This window comes from Nuphar pumila, chromosome 14, assembly GCF_984573655.1.
Source record: "Nuphar pumila chromosome 14, dmNupPumi1.hap1.1, whole genome shotgun sequence".
Classification (NCBI taxonomy): domain Eukaryota; kingdom Viridiplantae; phylum Streptophyta; class Magnoliopsida; order Nymphaeales; family Nymphaeaceae; genus Nuphar; species Nuphar pumila.
In genome coordinates, this window is record NC_143262.1 from 3,185,926 (window position 1) to 3,200,508 (window position 14,583).

General features: G+C 40.6%; 1 protein-coding gene across 1 annotated transcript; it reads right to left on the minus strand.

Annotated features, from left to right (window-relative positions):
* Positions 1 to 1,286: 1,286 nt before the first annotated feature.
* Positions 1,287 to 6,673, minus strand: LOC149816088 (uncharacterized). The gene is made up of 5 exons (XM_089988034.1): positions 6,610 to 6,673; positions 5,988 to 6,218; positions 4,287 to 4,355; positions 3,027 to 3,156; positions 1,287 to 1,743 (listed from the first exon to the last, which is right to left on the minus strand). Exons 1-5 carry the CDS (start codon positions 6,671 to 6,673, stop codon positions 1,287 to 1,289), a joined length of 951 nt encoding a protein of 316 aa, XP_089844160.1.
* Positions 6,674 to 14,583: the final 7,910 nt, after the last annotated feature.

A 14,583-nucleotide genomic window follows, 5' to 3' on the forward strand; every position in this document is an offset into this window, starting at 1 on the left:
CTTCAGTAGCTTTACCCTGTTTTGCATTGCTATATACTCCAACAACAACTTGTGCGTTTCTGTCTTAGCTCCTCTACTATATTGTTCAATTCCCTTTCCCTCTCCTCCTCATTCTTTTTTTGCCTTTCCCTCTGCTCTGCCTTCTTCCTTTGCCTTTTCTTTTGATTCTCCTCCTTATTTCTTTGCTTTGCCTTCTCTTGGTCATCCTTTTTCTACATCTTTAGTTCTTCAGCATTCTTCCTTTGGTCTGCAGCCTCGATATCTGATGGATAATCCTCCGCATAATATAATTCCAACGCTTTTTTCCTATCTTTATCATTCTCAATCTTAAGTATATTTTGGTACCTTTCAAAAACCTTAGATAGATGGGACTGGCGGATCACTTCTCTAATACACAACCCATAGAACAATGGGGTATCTCTTCTCTGATGAGCCGCATACATTACTAACCTGCACAACACATTAAACGATCATCATGATTACAAATCGTCGCAATATTTGGGTTCATAAGTACACATTGTTGTAAGATTTATCAAACTTACAAATTGTTGTATAAGAAGCAACCTTCAGATTGAATAGCGAAACCTTACACGAAACTCACCGAAACGATAGGATTTTGGATATTCCAACTGTAGAGTAAGAAAGAGTAAGAACGTATACGCAACAGATGGTGGCAACGATGCTGCGACTGCACGTAAGACGGAAACAGATGCTCTGGAGGTAGCAGAACAAAGGAAAGGATGCTGCGGCGGCAACAGAGGAAGGCAACGGATGATCCAGTGACAACAGATGAATGCAAAGTATGCTTCGGTAGAATTTTCTGCTTAGGGCGAGAATGAATTGCTTTGAGCTATTTAAATCCTACAACATACAACTTGCTACATACACAAACTTATCTGAAAATTTTGGCGCGATAACGATGAAGGGCAATTTTGTCCTTTTTACAAATCGCCGACTCAGTTTTCTAGATGGAGGGCATTTATGTCCGTTCCAGGAAAAGGAAGAGAATGACGGTAAAAAGTACTTAAGTCTTTGCAACGGCACCAAATTACGATGCAATGTGATGCGGACACACATGGGGATACATGCCGGTCTGCATCTTATACGTGGCGCTCTTTGGGAACCCCCGAACATGAGACGGAGTCCCGGTGCAAAAAAGTGCGGATGGGAAGGAAGTCGTCCCACCCCCCTCCTTTCAGGCAAATTTAGTACACAATGATAACAAACTGAAAGGCATGCCTTAAAAAACAGAGAGAAAGGCTTCTACGGAGTAGAAACAACTGCATTCAAGTTGCACAACCGCTGCCAGTGTCTAAAGGTGAACTCCAAAGCTCGCAGTCCAAGAGCAAGTCCCCGAAGTCAAATTCGGGCTCAAGTGAGGCTGCTGTTTCTGTGGCAAATTCTTCATTATCTAACTCAAGGAATATCTCAGATAACCATGAATTATCTTGAGTTTGGACTGATGGGGCGATTGGCTCGAGCGAACTGGGAAGGGGAAGGTCCTCTTGGGAAGGCTGGCCTGGCTGTGACTCTGATGAACTTGGTGGTACTGTAGTCGAGCTACACAAATGAGGTACTTTAACTACGAACCTTCGGGCTTGTGGCCTTATGAGAACCGGTGAAGGAACTGGAACTGCTTTTTTCACTAGCTGGGTCGCCGTCTGTTTGGACAGGTGAGAGTTCCAGAAATTCTTTATATCGTTTGCTGTCCTCCCCGGCATTCTACCAGCAATTAATGACCACCTAAAATGAAAATATCCAAAACTATTTGTCAACAGAATTAATTACTCTAAAACGAACAAAATCATCCCTTTCTCTCTTTCTCTCTCTCAACATTTAATAATGGAACAACTTTCACGTATTTGTTTTCAATCTCTGTGATCTTTCGAGATACCATGTTGAAAAGTGAAAAAGTGCTACTCTCACACACTCTCGCTCACGCTCACTCTGAGTACCTAGTAAAAACCCTTTTAGGGCCTGTTTGGAATCTAGGAACTGGGATAGGAGTTAATGCATTTGGCAAAAATTACGTCGGTCAAACTACCACATGGTGGCTGCTTGAAAACTGGTAGCTAGGATGAGACTTAGTACATTTGGGATGGGAAGTGGCACTGTATTTACAATGAGGCATGGAATTGACATCTACTACCCAAATCCAGGATTTGGCAGCTTCCACGTCCTGAAATGCCACTTCCCTTCTAGTTTCCAAACAAGGCCTTAAAGTAGACTTGACAAATTCATCATATTTTTGCCATTATAAGATGCTAGTGGCAGTGCAATATATAAGTCACTACCATCGATGACATTTTTGTGAATTTCCTTGCAAAAGTTTGTCAGCTTCTTTAAAATTAATATCCTAACTCCTAACGGAAAATTTGTGATTCTTCACGAAATTGTTAACAAGACGTGTCCCAAAGCCGGTTGAAAGGAAATATTCGATATATATATATATATATATATATATATATATATATATATATATATATATATATATATATATATATATATATGAGAACTGAACATAATAGGTCCCACTTCTCGTTCTGCCCCATAGTTTTGAAGTGTTTTATGATAGATCTGAACCGTTAGATGCGTTTAGCATGCTCTATTTAGTAAGAATCGACTCTTGGTTCATGTTTTTTCAACGAAAAAATATGATTTTATGAGCGGGTAAAAACTGGTACCTTTATAGCCATTGTTTTTGGATCACGGAAAAAACCTCAGGTCAGATTCTGGTGATCCCAAAGCTGGTTCTCACTAAACATAACTTATAAATCACATCTATGGTGTTAGATGTGAGAAAAAATGCCAAAAACTATGATTTTTGAGAGGCAGAACGAGAAGATGGGCAGAAAGAGTGCATTTCTCTCTCTCTCTCTCTCTCTCTCTCGGCTCTCTTTCTCTCTCTCTCTCTCTCTCTCTCTCTCTCTCTCTCTTTATATATATATCAGAGAGAGAGAGAGAGAGAGATTTCACATTTGGAATGATATGTGAAGAGTGATGCCCTTAAAAGGTCAAGGTGGTACCTGTTTCCCAGAAGTCTATGCATTCTGGTGATGAGGTCGACTTCGTCAAGTGAGAACTGACCTCTTTTTATATTTGGGCTTAGATAGTTTAACCATCTCAACCTGCAGCTCTTACGACACCTACGCAGGCCTGCAGTAAGAAACAATATACGTCACAAATTAAAGTGAATAAGCCATGTCAATTATTTATTTATTTTTTGTCTATGCCTACTTCGCTTGAACTTAATGCAATATGGGAAACTCTATCTTATCTAATGGTGGAGATCTGTTCCACTCATCCCCTATCTTCATACCCCTCTTAAATCTTATGATCCAAGTAGTTTTGATCAAATCTGTCCTTATAGATTGCTTTAGTAAGAATCGACCCTTGGATAATATTTTTTCAATGAAAAATATGATTTTTTAAATCATAAAATTTTGTATTTTATCAACCATTGATTTTTAAACCACCAAAATATGCTGCACACATGAATTTCAGCGATTTAAATGTCGATCAACACTAAATGAATGTATATCACATATGTTGAGTCCGATTTGATCAAAACAACTTGCATCAATGGAATCCCAATGAGGGGTATGAAGATAGGGATGACATAGGGACTGAATGGAACGGATTTGATCTAAGGGTGACTGTTGATCTCTATTTTATGGTTCATTACTAGATTTTGATTGGTTTCTTTCTTCCAAAAAAAAAAGAAAAGAAAGAAAAAAAACCCACCTCCTTTCGAGCTACTCCAAGGGCCAACAAAGTTTCTTAAATACAGTTGAAAGAATAAAAATAATCTACCAAGTCTCTTATTTGTTACTTGTTACTTGTTACTGGCACACACCATAGTCTGAGGCTTGTGCATCATACGAAACTGGACCAAAGTTCATGAACCTAAACACAAACTGCCGAAATACTCTCTTTCACGTCGGTAAGTCGCGAACAAATTTATGCCTTCTGAAAAGAAAACAAAAAACGCACAGGGAAACAGGTCGTGAACCTACTACAGCTGAAAATTTTGACAAGTTCACGAACAAGTTCTTCATTTATAAAAAGAAAGAAAACACACAAAAAGGTTTATAAATTTTAGTGCACCTACTACACCTGAAAAATTTGTTAAGTTCACAAACAAGTCTGTGTTTCAGGTCATACCAAACGTATCCTAAGCTTGCGAACAGGTTCAGAGAGAGAGAGAGAGAGAGAGAGAGAGAGAGAGAGAGAGAGAGAGTTGTTTTTGCCTGCTCTTGAAGAAACCAGATGCCACCTTCCTTCACCATACTTCTCAATGCATTTTTGAAGCAAAACATCCTCTTCCTTGCTCCAAGCCCCTCTCCGAATAGAGCCTAGAGTGCAATTGGGGGATTTTGGAGTCATCTAATTACACCTCTCTACGCTTCAATCCTTGTTCTGTGCTAAGCAACGGGTTATATACCCATTCAATCTCTTTGGATCGTTTGGTTTGCATGTTTGGAAGTCTACGTGCATCAACCTCGTCCATATAGCAACTTATTGCCTCCGTACACGGTTCATTTTTTCCTATTCTCCCAGCTTCTCTTCTTGTTCCTTTTTTTGGGTAGGCAAGCTAGCGTCCCTTGTTCTTCTTGCCATCATGGGGTTGGATCCAATCCATAATTATTCAGCTACCAGTCCATCTGACCTGGCCATTCAACTCGAGTTGAGATCAGTTAAGTGACATGGCTAAGTGCCATAGCTTAGCCAATCGCATGCTAGCATTGCATGGAGCCCACAGTTTCAGAGTGCAGGCCCCACATAAAATGCTGTCACGTGATTGGCTATGGCACTTAGCCATGTCACATAGCCGCTTCCTAAATCCCTGCTCGTGGAACTCACCCTATTACGAATGGCAGCCCATTTTACATGCGTCATCAGTGCTGGACCACGAACTGAGCTTTTGACGAAATTCTCAGGCCTGCTTCGCTCGGGACCCTTCATTTACATATACAAGCCAAGCTCAAGCCCATCTCTAGGCTTGTTATTAACTCCTTTAAGCTCATGAGTCAGTCTTTTTTAGTGTAAGAGGCTATGTTGTGTTATCCTTAGTTTGGTGAAGGTTCCTCGTCATAAAAAAAAGTTGGATTGGCAAGCTGGGGATACTCCATAAATCAAAAAGCTTTTATCAGAAGGAAACTTATCTGGTGGTTTATCCTTCCAAACTTGACTAATAACCAGAATTCCCAGCTTAGCTAGGCTTTTAATTTGGTACGTGATTGCACTCCTTAGGAATCCAACTACAATGAATACAACCCCAAATCATGAAAAACTCAACTATAAGACTATTCCCTTTCACTTTCTGAGTTCGACCCTGCAGAGTCTGGTTATATATACCTGAACAGGGTTCTTTAGATAGGATCTTTATGATTCGCGCCCTAGGAAAATGATCAATCCTAAACATTGAGATCAGCCAAATTGCTTCTCAATTCAAAGTTGGCTGCAGTCACATGCATGGCCTGACTCAATTTCCGTCTAGGAGTAAGTTTAGATTTAGCCGATTTAGATTTTTGACTACCAAACACTTTAATCTCTGCACCTCCATTAGTGCCATGCTGGGACTGGGTCCTTCCAAGGACCCACTCCTGCCCGGTTTGGACCTAGATGAGGACAATCCATCCGTAATTGTAAGGGTCGCTTCAGTTTGGAAATTTACTGCAGGTTCTTTATTTTCAATACTATCTTTTCCAAGGTGGAAACTACCTATAACGTTTCTATTGGAAACATTATCTTTTCTCGAGTTTACCTTCAAATGTGGCACCCCATTGGTGATGCTGCCACTTGGTATATCTTTTTCCTTCTTTGGCTCATTTTGGCAGATCCCTTGATCAACGAGATTTCTTAAGTTCCTTCATTTATTCACTGCCCATCATTCATGCATGCATTATCCCCTCCATTTATGATAGCATTCATGGAAATAGGCAACTTGCCTCTACTTTTGTTACTCCATATTTTAACCAAGTTACCTGCCTGGGAACCCTTGAGGGAATCCGGTGGGTGACCCACTATCTCTAGGCCCTCGATCTGAATTTCCATCTCTCTCACCGGGAGAAAGCCAATCCGAACTTCAATACAAATGCAAGCGTACAATGATCTTCCCAATGACTTGGTTGGCCTATTTATATCCAGCAACTTGCCACCCCATCCATCATCTCTCATGACAAGCAAGCAACAAGTGGTGGTGGGTTCATATATTTCTTGAGAAGATAAGCAACTTAACATGATAGTAAATATAAATATAAAAACACATTTAATTTAGCATATTTTAGCATGGACCCATTACTCTCTCTCTCTCTCTCTCTCTCTATATATATATATATATATATATATATATATATATATATATATATATATATATATATATATATATGAGGAAATTGAGCATACCAAAATAGTGGAGAGATCTAGGATGAGGGTTCGGTCTGAGTGATGTCACTATATTCAGCATATCCTCTTTGAATTTCTTATTTTCTTCAATTTTTCGCTCCAATTGTTGTTCGAGTCATTCGAACTCCAACTGTGTTGCCTCCAACTGAGAAGATAGTTTTGAAACACGAGTTTTGCTTTTGGATGTAATGACAAATGCACCCATCCCTCTCACATGTCCAGACTGCTCCCCGAAGACCTTCGCAAAGACTTCTCGCTGCGACATCGATGCACCTCCTTGTGAAGTACATGTTTCATCATCTTCAATTTTTAAAGATCGTAATTTGTTTTGCACGTCGATGATATATAATTGGTTATCAATAACTAATGATAATATACAAAATAGAATGAATGAATATTGCACTACAAAGTGTGAGTTACTTACATAGTTTTCTTATGCTTCGTTGCATATGAATGTCTTGTAATCTAAATGAGTATGCATTTATAAGTAAAACTCAAGAAGAATGTCTTGCGATCTGAATGAGTATGCATTGAGAATGAGAGAGATCCCCTTGTATTAAGCAGTGGCTGGAATCCACATGATCCTTTCCCCTTCCAATTGAAAACATGCAAAAGATTTATTCAGTTTAATTTCAATTAATTAGGTACATTAAATTAATTTTCTTTTATAATTTTTGCATGTCAGTTTCATTGCATGAGAGGTGGGGTGACCTCATGTGTTCAGGGTTCTAGACCGTTGAGATGATCCCTCTCAATGATCGTAAATCCTCATGAAGGAGAAAATCCTCCATCCTAATGGATGGACCAGTTTCCTAAATGGCCATATGACAAAAAAATCCTTACATGCCATTGCACCAAGCACCAACCCTCAATCAAATACATCTATAAGCTTCACAAAATTGAGGCATGTTCCTGTTATCGGGCCGAAGATCTTGAAGGAAGGGCATCCAGTGGATTGGGCCGAACACGTTACATGTGTTCGGCCCCTAACACTGGATCGGCTATTGTGATCAAGTGTTGATATTTTAGAACTACCATAGTTGTGGTAAGACTAAATAAAAAGGAAAAGTTGGCCAAAAATCAGTGTTTGTTTCATATTGGTGGGTGGTACTTAGCCCAAATGAGCTAGAGAGCTATCAGAATCACAGGATCAGACTGAGAAATTTGACGTATACTAAGTCGAAGCATGACTAGAATATGGTAAAAAGATTTGAATAGATTTTAAAAATTGAATGGATTAGATGTGCGGGCAATTTGTTTTTTGTCACACATTTTTGCTTCTCCATCACAAGGGTACCAAGTATTCTTTCAATAAAAAAATACATTATTAACATTAAAATATGAAAAAAATACTTATTTTTTTAACTAAAAACTTCATGTCTTTTCAAAAGATTTTGGAACAAACGTGTCAAACCAGCGTCAGCATCCTCGTGTGCACTTGTCTTTGATGAAGATTGAACATAAATTGGTTCTATATAATATTGCTCGATCTACCTTACACCCAGTGGATCCTTTTCGTTGCTTGTTATGTCAATTATTAGGTTGCTTTGTTCTTTTAATATTATATACACAGAGAAACAGCCCCCAAAGACTGTCTTAATGGGGGTTGGTGATTTTTCAATATCCACCACACAAGGCATACCAGTTCCACCAAAATGCCTTGGTGGTACAAAAAATGAGAGTGGATATTGGGAAAATCACCATTGGTGGTAATTTTCAATATCACTTGATCCCAACCGGTTTTAGTAGCGCTGGCTTTGTCTGTACGTCGCTTGTTATATCAATTATTGGTAGCTATGGGCCGGCTGCCCTCTCTGAGATTTAAGGCCACAGTCTAGGGCCTCAAATGAAAAGAAAAAATATAACCCTTATATTTCATATGGGTCTCCAATGAAACATAGCCAATGCTGAGGGGGCAAAACATTCAAACCAGTGTTTTCCACTATGAATCTGAAATCTGAAATCCAAGAGATCTAATGGATGGGGGCCAAACTATGCCCAAGCTCTTTAAAAATTGGGCATGGTCGATTTACCTGCAGGAATCCACACCTGAAACATTAGGCAAAGCTGCACTGACCTATTGCACTCTTTGGAAGCCATTATGCGCATTTAACTGATAATAAAACGAGCGGATCTAGTCCAAGGAGCCCTGGACGGGTTGAGATCAGATGTCAATGAAAATCACCACCAATGGTGATTTTTTCAATATCCGTAGTACGATCCCCACATGGAGAGTCTTGTAATCTCATTTTCAAGGGCAGTTTTATACCTCTTAAGGTCATTTTTGTACCACCAATAAAATATATGTAGTCGATATTGAAATACCACCTGATCCAAACCCGCTCTAAACAAAAACACCATTCGAGGCACCTGTCCATATTCATCATTAAAATGAAGAAACCTACTCAGTGCCCCCTGATTTCTAGTCATCCATTTTTGCCGTGGACACTAACACTGTTCAAGGCACCTGTCCATTCATCATTAAAATGAATGGCACCTAGCGACCTACTCAATGCCCCCCTGATTTCAAGTTGTCCGTTTTTGCGCCATTGACATCGATTATCCACAAAGTGAACCACATCAGTAATCTTAGACAGTTTACTGACAATAAAATTATCATTATTTCTCTTTAGGCCTTGTCATGGATCATTGAATATAAAGTGATGAATGGGTACCGACTGACCTGTTGTAGGTGTGGAACATTAGCCCATGCGGTGTAGGTGAGGAACATTAGTCAATGATGCACTGCCCTGTTGTACTCTTCAATTTGGCAGCAATTATGTGCATTTAACTCATAAGAAGAAGGCCTTGCTTTCTCACATGACCTTGTCGACATTCCGCAGTTAACTACTACTGTAGGTAGGGGTGGCAAAATCTGACCCGACCTGCCAACCAACTTCTTAGCCGGGTTCGGGTTTGGCTTAAACGGGTTCATTTCCTAAACGGGTCAACCCACCTAACCCATTTATTAAACAGGTTGACCCGAACCCGTTTATTAAACGGGTCGGGTTCGTGTTAGGGGTATGCCAACCCGCCAACCCGGCTGACCCGTTTAATAAACGGGTTAGGCAGGCGAGTCAACCCGTTTACCCGAACCCGACCCGCCAACCCACCCACCAACCCGTTTACCCGACCCCGACCTGCCCGCCAACCCGTTTACCCGTTTACTCGTACCTGACCCGCCAACCCCTTTACCCGTTTACCCGAACTGCCAACCCGCTAACCCGCCAACCCGTTTACCCGACCCGACCTGACCTGTTTATTAAACGTGTTAACCGTGTCGTGTCGGGTTACCCGTTTAATAAATGGGTCAGGTTCGTGTTTGCCTTAGCCGACCCGTTTAATAAACGGGTTGGGTTCGTGTTGAGGTATGCTGACCCACCAACCCGCCAACCCGACCCGATTGCCACCCCTAACTGTAGGGTCGCCGGCATGGCCAACTAGTGGTTGTGAGGGTGCCGACTGCTAAGACGAAGATATTGGATCAAATTCCATTGGTGCACATGTGTGTTCGTAGCTTTCAGATGTGGCCCACTTAAGGCACGATGATCTTGGGGTTTCACCTGAGGTTTTTCTTGCTTCGGCGAGGGTTTTTTGTCGTAAAAAAAACAAAACTGTAGTTAACACACAATAAAATGACCATTGATTCTCATTAGGGGGCAAGTTATATGTTCCCCTCCAGAACACGCATTGTAGCTACAGTGCATGTTTCGGAATCCCGACTGAGCGCCACATGGTACTCAGTCGGGTGTACGGGTGCACCATACACCGTCGTACATCCCGCAACACGCTCTTTTCTCATTAGGCCTTATCTTGGATCCCTTGAATACAAAGTGATGAATGATTCTTCAACAATTTTTTCTTCCAAACTCTTTTAAAGAGCTTCAAAGAGCATAGTTTTGAATGTCTGATGTAGACACTCATTTGTTTTGGGGTCCCACCTAGGACGACACTCTAGTGTTGCGGACCCTACTGCGACCCGACTTAGCCTTGATGAGGATTCGGGTATTGCACAACAAAAAGGCAACAGGCCAGGTAGTCGGTCTAGCAGGAAACAAGGGAAATAAGGTAAGTTTCAGTTGGGCAGTGTATCACGGTTATAGGGACAACATATAGGTGGGACAGGTCAGGGTGAGAGCAGCACGACATTCAGCCATAGGGACACCAGCGGCAACAATGGACAGAAGGACAAAATGGTTTCACTTGCAGGACGTTTAAGTTTGGGAGGGTTGTGTATGTTCGCCCCCGATGATTCACTGAATCCCACGTCCGTGTTCGGGGGATCGAATGAGCGCCACGTATTCATGCACATGAGGCTCGTATTCCCGTGTATGTTGACATAACTTTGCATCGGACTCTGGTGCTGTTGCAAAGACTTAATCACCCTTACTTGCTTTTCTTGCCCTGAAATGACGGTTCGAGGAAATGACAAAAATATCCTCCATTCAAAAGTTGTGAAACGACGGGTGGGGAAAAGGACAAAAAAGTCCTTCATCCAGAAAGTTTGATGTTAACCATTTAAAGTGGAGACGTTCGCCTGCGCCATCTACTGTAACAGTTGCTCCCATTATCAACGCAAACTTTGCCTTCGTCTCCAGTCGAGCTTTCCGCCTTGTTTTTTATCCTGTTGTACAACACACTGTCGCCTTCTCGTGCCTGCCTTGTGTTACAAAACATTCCAGTGTCTTCTCTTTATTTCTGCTGTCATTAGGTATCATGGAAGAAAGCAATGATTCACAAACATTCCAACCAGTGCCATTAAGGCACCGTGAGTAGCTTTTCATCTCATCATGCTATCGATGAAGAAGGCATGTCGTCTTGTGTGCCATTAAGGCATTGTTTGGTTATTGCAGGTAGATCGTGTTATTACGAAGGTTGGAAACTTATCGATATTTGTAAGACGCTGGGACCTGTTGACAAGAACGCTTGTTTGCAGATGCTAGGAAGGGCCTCTACCCCATCAGGTATCCTACAGTCACTCATCATATGCATTGTATCTCAAACCGCTGTATTAGTAACAGACTCTCGTTTTTGTGAGATACATTTTTGTTAGTTAATATCGATTTGTTTGCTATTATGTTCAAGTTCTTCCTTATCGATTTGTAATTTATTGTGCGATATATTTATCGACCTTTTAGATAGTATGTTTTTGTATCGTCGAGTTATAAGTTATAAATACTGAACTGCCGTATCATTTTGTAAGATATTATATGTTTTGTAATATGTATTTGTAAGATATTTGTACACAGACTTTGAAAACGTTTGGGTGCAGAAACACATCTTGACACAAATGGCGGGGCGATTTTCGCATGCATATCGTTGCTCTCTCAGCGACTTCTATTGAACTCGCTTTAGAGCCTCGTGGATATTATGAGAGCGTTATCATCAACACACATGTACGACATGTTTATTTTATTGGCATGGTAAGCGACACGTCGATGCTCAGTATAAGCAAACATCAAATCGCACTTGCTTTGATACTTTCATTCATTAAATCGTTGCTTTGACTTGCGTAACCCTAGTGGTATCCGTTCTTATATGCATCCTGATTAAATCGTAGTAAACCTATGCCGCTTGCTAACGGAAATTGATATATTGCTTACAAAACATTCCACTGTCTTCTTTTATTTGTCGTTGTTGTTAGGCATTAAGGAAGAAAGCAATGATGTACAAACATTCCAACCAGTTCCATCAAGGCGGCGTGAGTAGCTTCCCAGCATCATGCTATCGATGAAGAAGGCATGTCGTCTTGTGTGTCATTAAGGTTTTTTTTTTGTTATTGCAGGTAGATCTTGTTCTTACGAAGGTTGGAAACTTATCGATATTTGTAAGACGCTAGGACCTGTTGACAGGAATGCTTGTTTGCAGATGCTAGGAAGGGCCTCTACCCCATCAGGTATCCTACATTCACTCATCATATGCATTGTATCTCAAACCGCTGTATTAGTAACAGACTCTCGTTTTTGTGAGATATAATCGACTTGTTTGCCATGTTACTGCAAACACAAATTGATATATTGCTTAAAACATTATTGAGCTTATCATCAGGTTGTAATAAAGATGATGTAGCTCAATCAATAGAAGGATCTGGAGAATTGAATATCTATACTTATGACCCAACTGAAGAATTGAACATCTGCACTAACGATGCACATGAAAAGAAGAGTGCAGGCATTAGACCTACTATTGACTTGAATGTTCCAGTGGAAGAAATGCAATTCAATGATGAGGTAGACTACCATGACAACGCACATAATAAAAGTGTATGCACCGGGAATGTACACGGAAGTACACCTGACTTCAATGTTCCAGGAGAAGAAATGCAATTCAATAATGATCCTGATTTTGATGTCAGTACACTTAATAAAACCGTAGGAACTGGGAATGTACATGGAATTGCACTTGACTATGTTCCTGTAGAAGGAATGCATTTTAATAACGAAGAATATGCATATAAATTTTATAATGATTATGCCTTAAAAGTTGGCTTCAGTGTGAGAAGGTTTTCTTGGTCAAAAAATGCACAGGGTGTCTTGGTTAGAAAGACATATGTCTGTTCCAAGCAAGGTTGGATGAAATCAATGGGAAATCCAACTAGGAGCACGCCAGAATCAAGATGTGGATGTCAGGCGAGATTGGTTTTGAGAAGACATCCGAATGAGAAATTTGTCATGCGTACTTTAATCAGTGATCATAATCATGATTTATCTGCATCATTTATGACTCCTATGCTAAGGTCACACCGTAAAGTAACTGTAGCTCATGCTGCAATGGCTGAAATAGCCGATAGCGCCGGCATTGCACCAAGGAAGACATACAATTTGTTTACCCGCATTGATGGTGGTCGCGAAAATGTGCCATTCACACCTTTGGATCTTAGAAACCACTTGAGCAGGAAGAGGACAGATAACATGAAGAACGGAGAAATATGTTGTTTGGTTCGTTACTTACATAATAAATCAAGCAATGAACATGGTTTCTTTAGTGCAATGCAAGTGGACGCAGATGGATATGCCGTGAATATGTTTTGGTCAGATTCAAGGTCTAGATTAGATTATGAATGCTTCAATGATGTGCTTGTGTTTGATACTACAGTAAAGATTAACACTGAACAGTGGCCATTTGCGCAGTTTGTGGGAGTGAACCATCACGCACAGAGTTGTATATTAGGCGGTGCTTTTGTGTATGACCAGACCAAGGAAACCTTTGAGTGGTTGTTCAGAGTATTTACACAGGCAATGAACGGGAAGCATCCTGAAATTGTACTTACAGATGGTGATCACGCAATTGCGGCTGCAGTGCTTCATGTGTGGCCAGATGCACATCATCGCCTGTGTTTGTGGCATATCTTTCAAAATGCAGCAAAGAACATAGGACACATATTTAATCAGAATACAGGGTTTGACAAATATTTTACAAGGTGTGTACTTCATAGCGTAGACGAGGTCACCTTTAAGTCAGATTGGGACAAAATGATTAAGACATACGACCTTGCTGACTATCTGTGGTTACAAAATTTACATGCAGAAAAAGAGAAGTGGGCATTGGCATATGGAAGACAATACTTTTGTGCAGGTATGATAAGTACACAAAGAGCCGAATCTATGCATGCTACGCTGAAGAAAACCCTGTATTCATGTTTAACAATGTTTTATTTCATGGAACAATATGAATTATTTGTAGACGGTTTAAGACAGAATAACTTGAACAAGACGTGAAATGCTTCAATACACGACCTCTAACTTTTGGCATGAAAATATTGATGCGACTTGCAGCTCTGTATACACTAACTGTATTTGAATGGATCAAGAAAGAGGTGTTGCATGTCATGAATTGCAAAATAGAAGAACTGGTGCAAACCGAGAATATGCACAAATACCATATTTTTTGTCTGGGCGAAAAGCATCAGGAAAGGCAAGAAGCGCATGTCACGTACAATGTCGACAACGAAAGGGTAGAATGTTCGTGCAAAATGTATGAATTCAAATGTATCTTATGCTGTCATGCATTAAAGGCACTCAATCAAGAGAAGATACAAGAAATACCCGAGTCTTACGTAATGCGAAGATGGACGAGACGCGCGAAGATTGAAATGCTCGTTATGGACAATGCGAGTAAATCTGGTGTTGACGAGAAGTGCCACATAGCCTGCCGTTACCAACAACTGTGTAGGTC

Coding starts and splice junctions, on each gene's coding strand:
- LOC149816088 (XM_089988034.1), bottom strand. CDS start 6,673: ATGTCGCAGCGAGAAGTCTTTGCGAAGGTCTTCGGGGAGCAGTCTGGA. Junction 6,219..6,609: donor TGGACATGTGAGAGGGATGG/GTGCATTTGTCA, acceptor TATCTTCTCAAG/AAATATATGAACCCACCACC. Junction 4,356..5,987: donor CCTCAAGGGTTCCCAGGCAG/GTAACTTGGTTA, acceptor ATTGCACTCTAG/GCTCTATTCGGAGAGGGGCT.